Raw genomic sequence first — 19186 nt, forward strand, 5'->3', positions numbered from 1 at the left:
GTGTGTAGTGGGTGGTTGCCATTGCATTGCTATATGGTGACTAGGGTGTTCTGGGTTGTTGCTAGGGCATGGCTAGGTGGTTGCTAGGGTGGTTGTTAGGTGTTGCTAGGGTGTTGCGGGTGGTTGCCAGGGCATTGCTATATGGTTGCTAGGGTGTTCTGGGTAGTTGCTAGGGCGTGGCTAGGTGGTTGGTAGACATTGCTAGGGCGTGGCTAGGTGGTTGCCAGGGCATTGCAAAACAGTTGCTAGGGTGTTGTGGGAGGTTGCCAGGGCATTGCTATATGGTTGCTAGGGTGTTCAGGGTGGTTGCCAGGGCATCGCTATATGGTTTCTAGAGTGTTCTGGGTAGTTGCTAGGGCATTGCTATACAGTTGCTAGGGTGTTGTGGCTGGTTACCAGGGCATTGCTATATAGTTGCTAGGGTGTACTGGGTGGTTGCTAGGGTGTTGAGTGGTTGCCAGGACATTGCTATACAGTTGTTTAGGCTGTTCTGGGTGTTTGTTTGGATATTGCTAGGGTCTTGGGGATGGTTGACAGGGCATTGCTGTATGATTGTTAGGGTGTCCTTGGTGGTTGTTAGGCATTGCTAAGTGGTTTCTAGGTTGCTGAGTGGTTGCCAGGACATTGCTATACATTTGCTAGGGTGTTCTGGGTGGTTGTTGGCCATTGCTAGGATGTTGTGGACGGTTGCCAGTGCATTGCTATATAGTTGTTAGGGTGTTCTTGGTGGTTGTAAGGCATTGCTAAGTGGTTGCTAGGGTGTTGTGGGTGGTTGCCAAGGCATTGCTATACAGTTGTTAGGGTGTCCTTGGTGGTTGTTAAGCATTGCTAAGTGGTTGCTAGAGTGTTGAGTGTTTGCCAGTTCTTTGCTATACAGTTGATAGGGTGTTCTTGGTAATTGTTAGGTGCTACTATGGATGCCAGAGCATTGCTATACAGTTTTTATGGTGTGCTTGGTGGTTCTTTGGCCAGGGCACTGTTATCCGTTTGCTAGGGTGTTCTGGGTGGTTGTCAGGCATTACTAGGTGGTGGCTAGGGTGCTCTGGAAGGTTGTTAGGCATTGCGGATGGTTGCCCGGGCATTGCTATACGGTTGCTAGGGTGTTCTGGGTTGTTGCCAGGGCATTGCTATATGGTTGCTAGGGTCTTCCAGGTGGTTGCTAGGGAGTTATGGGTGGTTGCCAGGGCATTGCTATACAGTTGCTAGGGTGTTGTTAGTGGTTGTTAGACATAGCTAGGTGGTTGCTAGGATGTTGTGAGTGGTTGTCAGGACATTGCTATACAGTTGCTAAGGTGTCCTTGTTGTTTGTTAGGCAATGATAAATGGTTGCTAGGGTGTTTGTAGTAGTTGCTAGGTGGTTTCTTACTGGACAAAGTCAGATCCTTGCTTCAATCTAAGATTCTGCAATATTTTCGCCCTTTTATTGTCCGCTAGGTGTAAATCGTATATCTGATTGCTTAGTAAAAGTAACAGCACAGCTCTCTTCAACAAGCCATACAATTTAAGATATAATTTATGTCTATAGCACAAATGGTGCTTGAACAAGTTGCGCGCTACAATTAGATACTTAGGATTAGATTTTTTTTCAAATCCCTAACTCTGATGCTTGTCTTAGCAAAGACCACTAATAAAAAGTAACAAAACCACAGAACATCACAAATGTTTTATCAACTAAGAATAACAGCTCATTTAAAATTCCATCCCTGGTTTTATGTGAGCAGAACATTTGGCTCACAGGTGTTTCTGATTGATTAGCCGTTTCCTGTTGCATAGATTGTTCACACATGAAAGAGCCGCAAAGTCTCATGTCCTCGTTCAGATCTTTTGTTTTCGTCTTAGTGAGAAAAGCAAGTGAGTTTGGAATCCAAAGGAATGAAGAAAATTGGCAAAAGTCATAACACAACAGTTGGTCGTAGTCTAAACATTCTTAAAATAAGCTACATTTACTTGAGAAGCAAAGCTGTGTAAGATAAGATGACTTGAAGTTTGTTTTTGTTTTTTTACACCATTGGGAAACTGTTTGTTGTTTTAGGCATAAAACATACTCAAATTTGATTTATAATATGTGTTCCTAGATTTATGCTTAAACCAAGAAAAACAGTTCCATTGGGCTTAGGGAAAAATTAATAATTCAATACATAAACTATTCTCTGAAAACAAGTCTTAAAGGGAGAGTTCACCCAAAAATTATTATTCTGTCATCATCAAACACAAAAGGAGATTGTCAGGCAGAATTGTGGTCTCAGTCACTATCTACTTTCATTGTATTAAGTAAAAAAGATGCAATGAAAGCCAGTGGTGACTGAGGCTATCCATTTGGGTTCCACAGAAGAAACAAAGTCATACGGATTTGCAACAACATGAGAGTGAGTGAATAAACAGAATTTTCATAGGCCTGGATCATCAGGAACATTTGAGACTAGCCAAGTCAATCTCGCTCTTTAAATGGATATGTTTTTAAACTTTTAAACTTCAATACAACTAAACAGGCATTTCACTTGCCGAAAAGGTGACTCACTCCGAAACTCCCAAAAATGGGCAACAGCTGGAAGTTTCTTCTCTGAAAGTTTGGCACGGGACGCTAGTGCAAGTCTAGCGACGTTGATGACTTACAGACGCACCACTGTTATTTCATGCAGGAGATCTCTGATGCTATGTTTTATAAGCTTTATACTGTATTTGTTTTGAAATGTCACGATACTTACGCTCACATAAATTGGAGTAATAGAGCGCTGAGAGTGGTTTTATTTATTTATTAATTTACTTAATTGGTAACATGTGTACGGGCCAAACATGAAAGGTGGCATTCTGTACTTTTGGTTTACAGGCATCTTTCAGACTGCATAGATATAGCTGGAGCGCTCAGGAAATATTGAAATCTAGTCCCAGTTCTGGATGGCATTCATTTTTACGAGAGCACAAATAAATGTGAACAAGTCCTTCAACAAATGCTTGCTTTGATTCGTGGCACGCAAAGAAACAAAATGACAAGCTAGTTCCACGACACAGATAAATAAATGAAAAGGAAGACAAACACTACTTGATTTTTCTACAACATAACAGCTTTATATAGTTAACGCTCTGTGTGGCGTGGTTTTTCTTTGGGAGCAGCATGTTTTGGTTTGTGACGTACAGGAAATCTAAGGCTGTAATATTGGGCACATGTGTGTGTGTTGTGTTTAATGAGGATATGGTTAGTGGTCCTCAGACTTCCAGTGTCCGGTGCAGGTGGCAGCAAACACACACACACACACACACACACTAGCACACACACAAACACACAGACACACTTTTATTAGTGGTGTTTGCTAAGGCAAACATCACTATTACTAATACTCAAAGTTTGGGTAAGTAATTCAAACGCCTAATCCTAAGTATTAAACTTTGGCATTTGCCATGTATGATACCTCAAATCACGTGGCTTTTTGAGGAAAGGTGAGTTATCACAAGCCGTTTCAACATTTAAGCATGCGCAGGATATTAATTATAGTTAAACTATTACATTTTTACTAGTTAAAATGGAAATTCTTAATATCAGGAATGGAATTACTACTAGTGAAAAGTGCTAGTAATTACATCTGCACTAGTTAAAATGTTAATTCTTGATATAAAAAAAGAATGCTCACAGAAATACAAAAATGGGATTTCAACTAGTAAAAAACAATTCTTTATCTGTAATTGCATTTCTACTAGTAGACTTTCACAATGAACTGTCATTCACTTCTATTCAAAACACAATCACAGACACATATATCAATAAGTAATTTCTTTCCAGTTGAAATTTCAATTTTCACATATCAGTAATGCACATACTAGTAAAAAAGTGATTATGTGTAACTAGTGCACATGTCCATCCCTGATATCAACAATTGAATTACTAATTACAACTAATTACATTTGCACTAGCAAAAATGCTAATTCTTGATATAAAAAATATGTAATTGCTCACAGAAATACAAAAACGGGATTTCAACTACTAAAAAATCATTCCTTATCTGTAATGGCATTTTTACTAGTAGACAATGATTTTTCAAAATGCAATTACAGATATCAATAATGAATTTCTTCCTAAAATTTCTTACTACTATTGCAGTTTTCACATATCAGCAATGCACTTCTTGCTAGTAAAAATTTTAATTTTTGATATAAATGGTTATTTGTAACTAGTGTAAGAATTATGTTTTTTTTTTGTGAATAATGATGTCATTTTTTATATCAAGAACTAACATTTTTACTAGTGCAAAAGTTATTACTAATATCAAAAATTAGCATTTTTACTAGTAGTATTTCCATTTCTAAAATCAATAATTAGCATTATATCTAGCTAAAAGTGTATTACTGATTTTTATCATTTATATCTTGCACTTGAATTCGGCTTGCCATAGGCCACGATTATGACAAAAATAAAAATTGCTGATTATTTCCCTTGATATTTTAATTGCAATTCTTAATTTTAAATTAAATACATTTACATTAAAATGTATATATTTTGTTTATGGCGACTGGTTGCCTGGTGGACAATAAAATGGGTGAGCCATATGTATCTTAAGATTAGAATATTAAAGTGGAAATTTGTTCTGATAGGTTCGCAGATTGCAAGGACAAAAACAATGCAAAATGCAAAATTGCAATTAATAAAATGCCACAAAATAAATAGCTTTTAAACCTTTTTGCTGTGCCTCAAATCAAACTCTATGGTATTTTGATGCAAATTCATCTGTCTCTTTGTAGAAGCTGCAAAATTAGGCAGATGCCAACATAGACAGGTTGTGTGGCCTGCCTTCATCAAAAACAAAACTACAGTAAATATGTTCCAGACTACATAAAATATGAGTTCACCTGCAATGGGAATAAACATGGTCCAAAACATAGACATTTAGAAATGAAACACTCAAACTGTGCAGCCAAGCCAAAAACAAAAGAAAGCAACAGAAACACATTACAGAAAATCATGAGTTATTAATAAGTTATTATTTTAAGTTTAATTTTTTTTTTTTCATGTTATTAATTCTGCACATTGTTGGGTCTATGCAGTTCATGGTAATGTTAATTAATTTATTATTATTATTATTATTATTATTATTTATTTTTATTTATTTTTTCCGCTCTCGGTCTCAGCTGAATGGAGGGGATGATTTTAACGAGATCACACTGAATGACTGCTAGGTCGGGCATAAAATTGGCAGGAGTCCCTGGCATGTGTCAAGGTGAGAAAATGAGGGAGTGTGAGTGTGTAGTGGGGGTCATGAGGAGACGGGGCCACCAAACCAGAGCCGAGCAGATGGAGAAGAGAGAGGGAGACATGGAGAGGTGAGAGGAGAAATTAAAATAGAAAACAAAGTGAACTGTGAATGAAATCCTGGTTCCATTATGGTTCTATTAAAACTAAAATATCAACATATTCTCATCTGAATGTGAGCAAGGCATTAAAAAAGTGCAGGGGAATACAGATTGGACAGGAAGAATTAGAGAAGCCAGAGAGATTTATGGGAAACATTAGTGATACTAATGGAGTGTCAGGACTGCAGTCTGGAGCATTAAGACTCTATATATCTCTCCTGACATACAGATTAATACATTTACACCATTCAGACTATTCTTTATTCAGAAATCATTCTGCTACAGATCTATAACATATGGATATATATACATTTATTTCAAAAAAATCTCTTTCAATGGCGAACAGTTTGTACACAACATATAATCTCTATCTATCTATCTATCTACCTATCTATCCATCCACCTGCCCATCCATCTATCTATCTCTCTATCTGTCTGTCTGTCTGTCTATCTATCCATCTATTCACCTGCCTATCCATCCATCCATCCATCATCTATCTATCTATCTATCTATCTACCTGCCCATCCATCCATCTATCTATTCATCCATCCACCTGCCTTTCTATCTATCTATCTATCTATCTATCTATCTATCTATCTATCTATCTATCTATCTGTCTGTCTGTCTGTCTGTCTGTCTATCTATCCATCTATTCACCCGCCTATCCATCCATCCATCCATCTATCTATCATCTATCTATCTATCTATCTATCTATCCATCCATCCACCTGCCTTTCTATCTATCTATCTATCTATCTATCTATCTATCTATCTATTCATCCATCCATCTATTCACCTGCCTATCCATCCATCCATCCATCCATCCATCCATCCATCCATCTATCCGTCTGTCTGTCTATCCATCTGTCTGTCTGTCTGTCTGTCTGTCTATCCATCTATTCACCTGCCTATCTATCTATCTATCTATCTATCTATCTATCTATCTATCTATCTATCTATCCACCTGCCCATCCATCCATCCATCCATCCATCCATCCATCCATCTATCTATCTGTCTGTCTGTCTGTCTATCCATCTATTCACCTGCCTATCCATCCATCCATCTATCCATCCATCCATCTATCTATCTATCTGTCTGTCTATTTATCTATCTATCCATCCATCCATCCATCTAACTATCTGTCATGTATGTCTTACTACATGTGACATGTTGGTGTATTCAAGATGTATTTATGTCATGACATTTCAAAAACAAAATCTGCTGCCAGTGACCGGGCATTGTGACCAACAATACAATTTATGAATGCTCAAATGTGACTTTGATGACAAAAACACTACAATAAATCATGCAGACATTGACTAAAGCTGCGACTAATTATGTGACCATTGTTTTAGTTTGTGCTGAGTATTGAGTAAACAGACAACTGTATGTGTTTTGTCCAAACTATTTTAGTAACACCACTAGCTGAAACAGGCAGGGTCATGTCAAATATGTAGGTTACAGGGCAATATTATGAATTATTGGTGGTTTTAAATATTGTTCATGGAAAACTTTAGGGAAGGAAGCACAAAACTTTACTGTAATTAGATTACTACTATTCTCATTCCGACAATATTGACTGTCCTAAGGGAAGAAATGTAAATCAAGTTTAACATACTGTAAGACATACACAAACGTGCATTTCTCTTTTGTTTCAGTCTGTATGTATTCTATGGAATGTATCCAGTATTAATACTGAAATGTTTCAATTTCAATAAATCAAGTTAGGATGTAAGATGCAATAAATTTAACCTTCACATTTTTGCCAAGAGATCATTTCATAACAATATACTGTACTGTAGCTCTGTTACAAAAAAAGTAGTAAGCTGCCTACTTATACAGCAATGTAAGGTCAAGGCTGTTGTGAAATGTCTGATTAAAATGTTTTATTATTTACAATTTTACCCAGTATTTTTGTGTTAATTTGTGTAAATGTATGCTTATTTGAGTATTGTGTTATTAGCTTAGCAACATGATAACGTCAAACTCTACTGGAATCAATTGTGAATTGTGGCATGAGGAGCACTTTTTGTATTCCTCACAGAGTTGCAGCCTATCTAGAGCGTTTCAAATGAGTTACTCATGACGGTTAGGTTGCTGAATGCAGCTGCCTTTGTAGAAAGTAGAGCACAGCCATATGCATTGAATAGACTGAACAACACTACCACATTTTAAAGAGATATTTCACCCAAAAATTAAAATTCTGTCATCGTATACTCCAACCTGTATGACTTTCTTTCATAGGTGGAAATCAAAAGAAGATGTTAGGGAGTAGTTAACTAAAAGTAGCAGCATGTGGGTGAGTAAATGATGACAGTATTTTTATTTTTGAGTGAACTATGTCTTAATCAAGAATACAGGGATCTGTGTGTATCTTTAACTCTTTTATACTAACGTAAACACTCGTAGGCTTCTTTCGCCGTCGCGCGTTGCCAGGGTCGATCGTAGTGAAACGGTTTGCAGCGGTCACACTCCGGACCCTCTGTGTTATGCTTGCATTCACACACTAGCTTTCCGTCCTTTTCTCGGACACACCTGGAGGCGTGACCGTTGCATTTACACCTGCCGCCAACCTGGAAGTCACCCACCGCGTAATAATACATAGGCAGCGTCCCAGTCGGTCCGAGCGGGTCTTCAATCTCACGGCCAGACATTGGTGGCGCTCTTGGGTGCTGCGGGCGACTCAAGACCACTCGAATGTCAGTAACAGTGACCCAGTCCTGCAGGACAGGACTAGAGTCGAAATCCTTCCCTGATGGGCGTCCGTCTAGAGTGCTAAAAGCAATTAGTCCACCAGAAAGAGGGTACAGATCAGTGTATCCATCTGTGCATAGAGCTTCCTGTTCGTTTTGCTTGGTGATCGTCGCTTTGTTCGGTCGGTTGTACATTCGACGACATTGCGACGAGTAGAACTGATACGGCGTCCAGGTACGCCCGTAGTCCATGCTTTTGTAGACGGCCAGTGACTCGGGGCGAGGGGAACAGAACTGCAAGCTGACGTACGTGATTTCGAACTTCTTGCTGAGTGACAGCGTGAGCGTTACGTTCAGCGGTGAGCCCTGCAAGTTCTCGGACTGCCAGCAGGTAAGGTTGTGGGCGGAGTTTAGATCAGTAAGGTAGGATGCGGGGTGGGCGTGGTGAGGATCTGAGGCGTCACAGATCTGACATGTGCGAACGGCGGGTCGGTCGTCACGTTCTACTAAACTACATGAGCGGGATGGCGGCCGCCCGCATATGCTCGACACGCTGACCTCCTGCCCAAACGCCGCGTTGATGAATTCCGGGATACAACGGCGGGCGGCACCTGTCTCGTCATAGCATGGGTCCGTATGTGTCACTTGTGGCCCCGAAAATGGGTTGGGACTGTGGCTAGATGCCCATTGAAGTGTTTGAAACACACTTATGAGAAAGAGGAAGTTCTGAAAGCTCCACATGATGGGAAAGAGTGATATATGTTAGATGGGGATGGGAAGGAAAGAATCCAGATGGACGGGTAGAGGGAGGGAAGCCAAATAAACAAATACAGTCTCGTCAGTCTGGTGGAGTCTGGCGTATGTGTGATATCTCGAAACAACTGTCCAGCCAGAAACTCTCCAGTAGATAGATGACTTTCTTGAAATGAACCCTCAGCAGTCTGCAAACAAAAAGGCACAAAATACTTCAATAAATTGAACTTAGAACAATGAATCACATCTGACACCGTGTAAAGAGACAAGTGAGTATTTAATGTTAGTATAGGGGAGCAACCTGGTCTTATAGAATCACAAAATTATTTTTATTTGGCTCATTGTACATATCAGTTTCCTGGTGAAATGAACCCTAGAGGTGTTGCCCACGTTTTCAAACAAATCCGATTATCACTTCATAAACACTTACTTTTCACCTAGTTCCTCACCCATTGCCATCTTATGACATTTTTACTATACGCTTGCATTACATAACTACATTTATAAGCTAGTTTGAGAGCAATCAAGCTGCTTGGTAGCTCAACTGATAGATCGTTGCACTTACGATGTAAAGGACCGCGGTACGATTCCTGAAGAGCATGCAAGTCGACACGTGAGCCGAAAGTGTCATAGAAGCAACTCAAAAGGATGCAATTGTGTTTTTCATCTCACATTTGCTTTTTTGGACATTACTGGTTAGGTTTAGGTTTAAGGTTTGAGGTAGGGATGTTGGTTTTGTTGATTTAAAACACGACAGGGCATTAACTTTAAAAACCTCATCTGTTTATTTAGAACATTTAACTCACTTTTAGCACCACACATTGGACATTTCACCTAAGAACTGCTGCGATATGTGTAATGAACCACGTAATGTCATTTTGCAAAAATATCGGCAAAGTCATGCCAATGGTTTTGTGTGTTGTTTCAAACACTTAGATCAAAACTACTATCATTTTTGTGAATTCTATCCTTCAAACTAAAATTACATTATCATCTTAAGTTTTTTACAGCTGTTTATTGAACAGGTGAACACAATAAAAACTAGGGACGCACCGATATGACAATTTTTTGGCTGATACCGATACCAGTTTAAACAAAAAACTATAGGCCGATACCGATATTTATTTTGTCATCAGATCACTATTTTACTTAGGAATGCAAAAAGAATTGTATAAAGTGGTACAATAGCTTTTTTACTGTTCTAACAATTAATGATTTCCAAAATATATAATTTCCCATATATATAATTTCTAATATACGTATATAATTTTTGATATCTCATAAGTCAATGTAGGTAAGTGCCGCTTTCACAACTGTCACTTCCGTTTATGCCATTTTTTCCACATTAACCTACGAACGAGAGAATAAAAATCAAATATGACATGTTCTTTAGAGTGCCAACCCTTCTACATATTGTGGCTATTATTATTTCTGGATTGTGCATTTAAATTCACAGAGTTTAGGGGGCCTGGGTAGCTCAGTGGTAAAAGACGCTGGCTACCACCCCTGGAGTTCGCTAGTTCGAATCCCTGGGCGTGCTGAGTGACTCCAGCCAGGTCTCCTAAGAAACCAAATTGGCCCGGTTGCTAGGGAGGGTAGAGTCACATGGGGTAACCTCCTCGTGGTCGCTATAATGTGGTTTGTTCTCGGTGGGGCACGTGGTGAGTTGTGCGTGGTTGCCGCGGTGGATGGCGTGAAGCCTCCACACGCGCTATGTCTCCGTGGCAACGCTCAACAAGCCACGTGATAAGATGCGCGGGTTGATGGTCTCAGACATGGAGGCAACTGAGATTCGTCCTCCACCACCCAGATTGAGGCAAATCACTACGCCACCACAAGGACTTAAAAAAAGCGCATTGAGAATTAGGCATTCCAAATTGGGTGAAAAAGGGGAAAAAATCCCGGCAGCTGATATATCAGTGCATCCCTAATAAAAATACTTCTGCATACATATATGACAGTAGATTTAACCAAAAAGTTGAACTGCATTCTCAGAACAAGGGTATGTCTCAAAAACAGACCTGACATTTTTCCTAAATGTCAGGTCATTTAGTCATAATGTTCGGGCAAGTTGTCACATGTGTTAAACATGACATCATTTTATTACATATTACACTTTTTGTTGTTCAAAACAATGGCTTGATATTTGTGTACATTATGCTACCTTTTACATCTTTGCTGTTTCATGAATTGTTTTGTGCTTCATAATAGGCTTTTAAATGACAAGTTCTATAGTGACCCCATATAGTGTGACAACATGCCCCCAAACATGCTTTTCTGGCCAAAAGTGGTTTTGTAGCCAAGGCTTTAAGGTATGTGTAAAGAAAGTGACTTTTAAAAATAAACCTATTCCGAGAAACATTCACAGGAATAAAATGTGTGAAAACTAGCCCCGGTCTCTCATTTAGCTACTTTATATAGCTATAGAATAGAATCCATTGTGAATTTATTTTCATTATATTTACAAATGAGTAAATGCTCATTTATAGAAGTTTTAACCCAATAAGCCATTTTAGGAACATCATACATGCTGAAATATATATCTAGGTTCTAATTTGATTTGGTAAACATTGGTTTTGCCTGTTTAGATTCCTCATGGTTTCTTGGGTAGTTTTTGAGGCTGATGGAGGCCAAGGGGTTTAAATGAGAACACTTTAAATGAGTGATTTTATACTATTACACATACCCAGTGGATTAAAACATTTCTGTAAATGCTGATATTACTCTTTCAAAACAAAATGAAGCATTGAAAAGAACAAATGAAAGCATGCTAACTGCGGTCAGAGTCCGTTCCACTTTCTATTTGCCATGTTCCAAACAGACACCAAATGTCTAAAACCCGATACTCTCAAATCCTCCTAATATTTCGATGCGTAGGTTGAGACGCATATGATCTGCTGGAGGGGATGCGATGAGTTCTGTGTACAATTAATGAGAAACAGTTTGACATTAGTGTGTATCTGAGTTGAATCACACTGAATCACGGCACTACAAAGAGCGATGAACCATGAAACCAGAGTAAAAACTCGTCTCTTAGGACCTGTTACTGTGTGTGTGTGATGTGAATTTCAATGTGGCTCTTTCTGCTAGGGCCCCTTTGCTCCGGTACGAATGGCCCCTCAAGTGCTGACAGTAAAAGCCGTTTCACACTAAATTCAATAGAAAGAACAAAACTTAAATAAACAACATTGAAATGTAAGCCAGATAAATCCAAAGAAGAGGGGAATAAAACGATAGACTTAGAGATAAAGGAAGTCACAGTTGAGATTAAATATATATATTTAGAGAGAGAGAGGGAGATGTATTGCAATGAAGAATTAGTCTAAATATGGAGATCTGGGTTTCTCTAAACTGTCAAACATGTATGTGTAACTCATGCGGCAGAATTTATCAGAACTGAGAAAGTGCACAAACTCAGATGACAATGAAATATGCTTCCTTAAACTCTGGTGCATTTTTGGGCTGCCGCCTGCAATCTTTCACACTCAAATTTAAAAGCTCACCGTTCACATATACTGTGGACTAATTGCAAAAAAATGTGTCTAATTTTTCAGAGAAGCCTCCAGATAAAAATAAAAAACACTTCAATTATTCATAAATAATATTGTATGTGTTTATAATCTTTGAAAAAAAAAAAAAAAACGTTTTTTGTTGAATTAAATTTGTAAGCATGTAATTCTGGTTCTGTTCACTCTACCTCACTTTGAAAAGTCTCATTTTATTCCGCTAGTTGGCAGGAAGCACTAGAAAAAAATAGTTTTTTCTCTATCACATTCCATCACAATATACAGATCTGAAATGTAGGTGGCGCTCTAACGCATTTTAGCCCTCACAGATGTGCTCGTCCATAGACATTCAGTCTAATTTTCAGTTCAAGCACCACCCTCATTATTTCACTGAATATCTCGGCCTCTGAGTGGACTAGAAGCTCAATCTAGGTGTCATTAGAAATCGAAGAGCCTCCCCTTTGCGATGAGTTTATCATCAATAGTAAAAAACATATATTTTCTGATGATTTGTTTTGCATTCTTTTCCTTCTAGATGGCATATTTTGTTCTGGATATCTAAGATATAACATTGGATTATTCAGCCAAGCAAGCTCACAGACAAGTAAACAATGGCTCATTTTTTTTTTGAAAACCCCCAAAGGTAAAAGCAGATATAAAGTTTTGAGCTATTTTTAGCTATTTTGTGCTTACAGCAGCAGTGATCAGAGCATATGACATATGACTTGATGACAGAAATATTTCACTTTGTGATTCTTTTGAAATCTTTTGAACTGTGGTATTAGGGCAACAGAATAAACTGTACAGTCACATTCCTGAGAGTGAGAGCTTTTACTTGATATATGGCTTGTCCATTTAGGTGCTATGTGAAGGACTTTTATTTTTATATAAATATTTCTACCCCATTACCTCTGGGGGGGGGGGCACTAATATTCAAAGCGAATGATTTAAGGCCGTATTTTGTTATTTTAAGTTACATAAATGCAGAATTGATGGTTATCTCTGAAAAGTTCAGATTCTAAGCTTTCAAATGATACCTCATATGCCTGAATTATGTATACGGAGACGATTGAAGCGTAAACTTTTTTCGCGATATAGGGCAAGTGTGTAATTGTTTTATGTTAAAATAGTTTCTCATATGCCAGAGTGCAGAGTCAACTAAAAGTTGTAATATATTAATATAGTATATGAATATATAAGGATTTTCTTCACCTTCAGGCAATTTGTATGTCCCAGGGGTTGACTTTTATTAAAACGAACAGATTTCAACTTATATTCGATATATATGTATATGAAGGTTACATTAAAAGTGACATAGAAACGTTTTACCAATCCTTCATTATTTATTTTTGGTACTTTTCAAATGTCTTTTCTGTATAGATTTGACTGTTTTAGCCTTGTGAAAAATTTAAAATCCATTATAAAAATATTAATTATTACATGTTTAAAACTATGATAATCTAAACAAAGAGAGAAAACAACATAAACCGTTTCAAAATGTGAATGATTTCTAACAATTTTTCAAAAATTACGACTGTCCCACAGTCATTTCCATTAAACAATTTTGCCCCTAATAAAGTTTATTTTAAACGTTAGTGTACTTGTTATCCAAGTAGACAAAAGTGTCAGTGACGTGCATGCTTGAGATGAAATACGAGTCAAAACAAAGAACAATCAAGGGAAATATCACTGATAGCACTTTATAAAGTTACAGTTTTTAACATTAATTAATGCACTTTGAACTAACATGAACTTACAATGAATAATATATATATTACAGTATTTATTAATCTTTGGTAATGTTAGTCAATAATAATTAAATTGTTCATTGTTAGTTCATATTAGTTCATAGTGCATTAACTAATGTTAACATATTCAACTTTTGATTTTAAAAATGTGTTAATATATGTTGAAATGAACATTAAACAATATTATTAAATAATGTAAAAGTATTGTTCATTTTTAGTTGATATTAACTAATGTTAACAAATTCTAACTGTATTTTAATGTGTTACCATATCACTTTTTATAATATATTTTTATTGGGAGTCATTTCCAATCAAGCTGTAATTTTGCCAAATTATGCAAAAAGCGTGAAAATATAATTGAATTGTGTGTATTTAGGATACATAAAATTTTAGCTATGAAATTAGCCTTAGCAAGACAAAGAAGTCAGACATTTATTTGAAAAGTTTTAAAATGTCATTTCCAACACAAAATTCTATTAAACACAATACAGAATTTGAGATGCACTGGAAATGACACTGTGGTGGGAATTTTCATGACAAAAATGACATAAATCTCCTGTGAAGCATGTACATACACTGTTGGACATTGATAACAGACAAATTAAACAAACAAACAAAAAACAGAGAGTGTGAAAAATGTTTTATCAAGACTTTACTTTCTAGAAGTCCACAGTGCTCAAAGTGCCTGAAGTTGAAAAAACCTATAATATGTGTGCAGATTCAACTATAAGTAAATCATTAGTAGGTTGACTTCCTGAAGAGTGTAAATACTGTGACTATATGGCACTTTCAAAACCAACATGTCAACTTCTGTCTCAGCCAATAGTGTGAGTTTGGGGTGGGACTACCTGTTTGTCCAACCAATCAAAAAAGGGGGACGTGTTTGGGGAAATCTGTCTAAAAACAATCATTATTTTTGCGTTTAGTGCGGCTAATTGTGCAGACAAAATGTAAACATTTACAATAACACATGTTCCTGGTCTTATTATGGATGATTCGTAAGTGCGTATTATTCCAATTAAAAAAATATAAATGTAATAAATTGCTCCAGCTTTGAAACAACTTTCCTTTTCGGGCTGACGTCACATAGGCAAAGCAGTATATTAACCTCATGTGACCCCGCGTCCACATGCGTGGACGTTGTATTTTGTCTTCATTATACGTAACGCATAATTTAAATGAATACAAACCGACTGAAGAGTCTAGACTGTCATTTAAAGGGTTAAACTTCTGCCGCACTGAGTCACGTGACACAACAACATGCTGTCGATTTCCTTGAAGTGTTCTTTGGTTGTAAAGAGCAATGTCTCTAGTTTCGTTTGATATGCTGCATTAAAAAATCCGTTCATTTTTCACTCATCAGCGCGCCGATAAACATGATGTCCACATATGTGTACACTGGCACCACATTTCCTCAAAAGTAGAAAAAACATGTTAGTTATTTTGAATAACCTGAATAACAACATGAACACATCTGTGGGTCATTTCACTTCATTTTAATATACATGTTGTTATATTTTATTTTATCACTGTATAATACAGTTCTATTCATTAACATTAGTAAATGCATTACTATATATTTACAGTATATTATCACATTGAGAATAAATCAGTTCATCCAAAAACTGAAAAATGTTGCTTTCAGAGGCTTTATATGGAGTTAGGATGAAAATAAGGTGCATTTCTAACTGTTCTGATACCAGTGCAGACAGATAGCACACTGGAGGTTACGTCATTCACTAAATAGGGAGCAAGGGAGCATCCTATAGCTCTCTATAGAGTTAAGTGCATTCACTCCTAAAATCCGATCAAAAGTTCAGTTTCAGGCTGCAGATGATGTCTGGATCACTCAACATGTTTGACAGACATGAGACAATGATAATCAGTACATAGATTCAGAATTTATAATGTATCATTTTATTTGAACAAGGTTGACAGTGATTGGATGATGCTGGACATTACTTTGAATCTGAATTATTTATTCAGCTTTACAGAAAATCAGCTGTAACGTCTCAAAAACACGAATAACCAACACTCCTAAAATGTAAAAACGTAGTCCCGCTGTCCACATATGTGGACATACATTTTTAGGAAAACTGTTTGCTCTAGAAATGTATTTATTTAGCTTGTTTATTAGGTGCTACTAGTTACAAATCAAAAATGGAAATGGAAAATGCACACAGCAGTCACGCAGGGGTCTCAGGAGGATAATTAATCTTAACCAATAGAAAAGTAGCTATTTGTTTTAGCAAACTCATACAACCACTTTTCACAATCCAATCAATTCCTGATACGTCGAATATCCGGTTTCATTTCAAACAGGTCACATTACTGAAGTAAAATGTGTTGCGAATACAACTTCATGTTGACTTTAGATCAATCAAGACCATATCAGAGAAATATTACAAGAGATGGAGAGAGAAAAATTGTTCTTGACAAACTAATTCCAAGCATGTGAATCACTCACTGTTTAAATCTTTCTCCATTCTTTTATACTGATAGTCTTTTAAGAACTTTAAGATTGCAATAATGTGATATGGCAGAGAGCGGTGCTTGCTGTACATGAATCAAGTTCTGAAATGGAGAAAATGGAACATCAATGCTGATTTCGTGTAACACTTTGCAAACAAGTGTATAGACCTGATCTGTTATTGATATTATTTGGGGTTTATCGAGTTTGAGTAGACTAACTAGATTGGAATTTCATGAATGAAATAGCAGTGTTTGCAAGGCGGCAAAAGGACAGAGTTAAAGTTTTAGGCTTTGGCTCTGTGTAAATGAAATGCATCAGAGATGTGCTGCCGTTGTCATGACACTCAGCACATGTCTTGTTTTCTGTCAAATGCACATGAGAATTAACACATCACGCAACATTATATTGGCAAAGTAAAGACCGCTATTGATGGTTAAATAGATGCAAGAGATGCAAGAAATAAATTCAGTATGCAAATATCACTTTATTACGTGTTGTTTACATTCTGACTACTGAACGTTCTATGTAAGTCAATGTAACTCTCAGAGTCCCAGCATAGCATGGTATGTTTGCAGTGTTTGTTTAAAGCAAATAAATACTCCCTAATTTTATTAAAAACTTTAACAGTAGCTGACACTCTGACTAGTATTACAATAACAGTTTTGATGGGGGAAACAAATGTCACAGCTTGCTGAAGTCACACAACATTCACCCAAAAAGAAAATATGCTTAAAAATCTGGATTTTTATAATCAGTGGCTCCTTAAAACACTTTCAAGGAGAAAAAATGAAATACATCAATGTCAGTGCATGGGTCTCCGCGGGTTAACCTCGTGCGACCCTGCGTCCACATGCGTGGACGTTGTATTTTGGCTTCGCTATATGCAAGGTGTAATTTAAACCGTCTGATCTCAGTTCAGGACACTCTGTGCTGTCAGTAAAGGGTTAAACTTTCGACGCACAGAGTCACGTGACAGAACAACATGGCAGCAATTGCAGAGGAGTTTGGGTTTGGTTGAAACACCAACAAAACTACTGTACATCTGGTAAGAAACCTCATTAAGTTTTTACATTTGAAATCTGTTTGAGTCAAAAGAGTCTTTATTTTCATCCGATATGCATTTTTTAAATTTGAGCGATTTATCACGAAATGGCGCGCTGTTAAACACAACGACCACATTCATCGACAGTTTGTTCAGTTCCAGTAAAATGATCCGTTATATATTTACTGTGCGTTATCACAATGAGAATTAATGGATGCATCCAAAAACTGGAAAATGTGTCTTTCAGAGGCTTTATATGGAGTTAGGATGAAAATAAGGTTCATTTTAAACTGTTCTGAGACCAGTGAAGACAGACAGCACACTGGAGATTAGGTCATTCACTAAATAGGGAGCAAGGGAGCATCCTATAGCTCTCTATGCAGCTAAGTGCATTCGATCCAAACTTCCTATTTAAAGTTCAGTTTCAGGCTGCAGATGATGTTTGGATCACTCAACATGTTTGACAGACATGAGACAATGATAATCAGTACATAGATTCAGAATTTATAATGTATAATTTTATTTGAACATGGTTGGCAGTGACTGGATGATGCTGGACATTACTTTAAATCAGAATTAATTATGCTAATTTCTAATGTAATGTCTGTAACATCTCAAAAACATGAATAATCAACACTCCTGGGACCATAATAAACTATTTGATGAAAAAAACCTGACCTTCTATAGCTGGGTATTATTTACAATTTCACAACTTAGTCCCGCTGTCCACATATGTGGACATCAATTTTTAGGAAAACTATTTGGTCTAAAACTTTTTTGCATGTTTCTTAGGGGCTAATATTACAAATAAAAAAGCGCAATGGAAAATGCACACAGCAGTCACGCAGGGGCCTCAGCAAACACAACTAAAGATATCATGTATTTAAAAATAGGAACTTCAAAACAATGATGTCTTGCAAGCACTTTAATAATGAGATATTTTGTTATTTTTCCATCATAACCTGACATTATACATCTAGAAGGTCACAATAAGACAACATTTTAATAGCTAAATTGAAGAAAGCCACATGCAGCAAAATGACAAGTTAAATACATGTTTATCCATACATGAAGTGACCCGGGAATAAACTGTATGTGTGTGTGAACCTTGTCTCTCATTAATAAACCTTAGTGAACGAGTGGAAAGAAAACCACCGGGAAAAAGAATGTAGCCACTGCGACCAGACCCTTCCTACACACACACAAACACACACACACACACACACACACACACACACACACACACACACACAAACACAAACACACACACAGAGAGACAGCATTGACCCAACCCAGCCCAAACTAAAACAGCAAACCTGATCCTTACCACACACACACACACACACACACACGCTCACAAAAACACACATGGTGACCCGGTCACACACTGATTGTCTAAGGATGATTGGAAGATAATTTGAGAATTTGTATATTAATGCATCATGTGTTACATTTAGGGTTAGGGTTAGGGTTAGGATTACAAAATTGCTGCCAGAAATTCGATAAATCTGAGGCAACTGCCCTTTTAAGATCTTCTTAAAGTTAAAATGATTCATAAATAAAATAAATCATGTTTTGTGTGTGTGTGTGTGTGTGTGTGTGTGTGTGTGTGTGTGTTTTAATTGTAAA

General features: G+C 37.1%; 1 protein-coding gene across 1 annotated transcript in view; it reads right to left on the bottom strand.

Moving 5' to 3' along the window:
* The window catches only part of LOC127432144 (netrin-3-like), a 52425-nt gene that overhangs the window by 27596 nt on the left and 5643 nt on the right, over window positions 1–19186 (bottom strand). The window contains exon 2 of the mRNA XM_051682987.1: window positions 7738–8976. Coding sequence (XP_051538947.1) covers window positions 7738–8776 — 1039 coding nt within the window. The 5' untranslated portion in view covers window positions 8777–8976. The remainder of the gene's footprint in view (window positions 1–7737; window positions 8977–19186) is intronic.

The sequence above is a fragment of the Myxocyprinus asiaticus genome, chromosome 41, assembly GCF_019703515.2.
Source record: "Myxocyprinus asiaticus isolate MX2 ecotype Aquarium Trade chromosome 41, UBuf_Myxa_2, whole genome shotgun sequence".
Lineage (NCBI taxonomy): Eukaryota > Metazoa > Chordata > Actinopteri > Cypriniformes > Catostomidae > Myxocyprinus > Myxocyprinus asiaticus.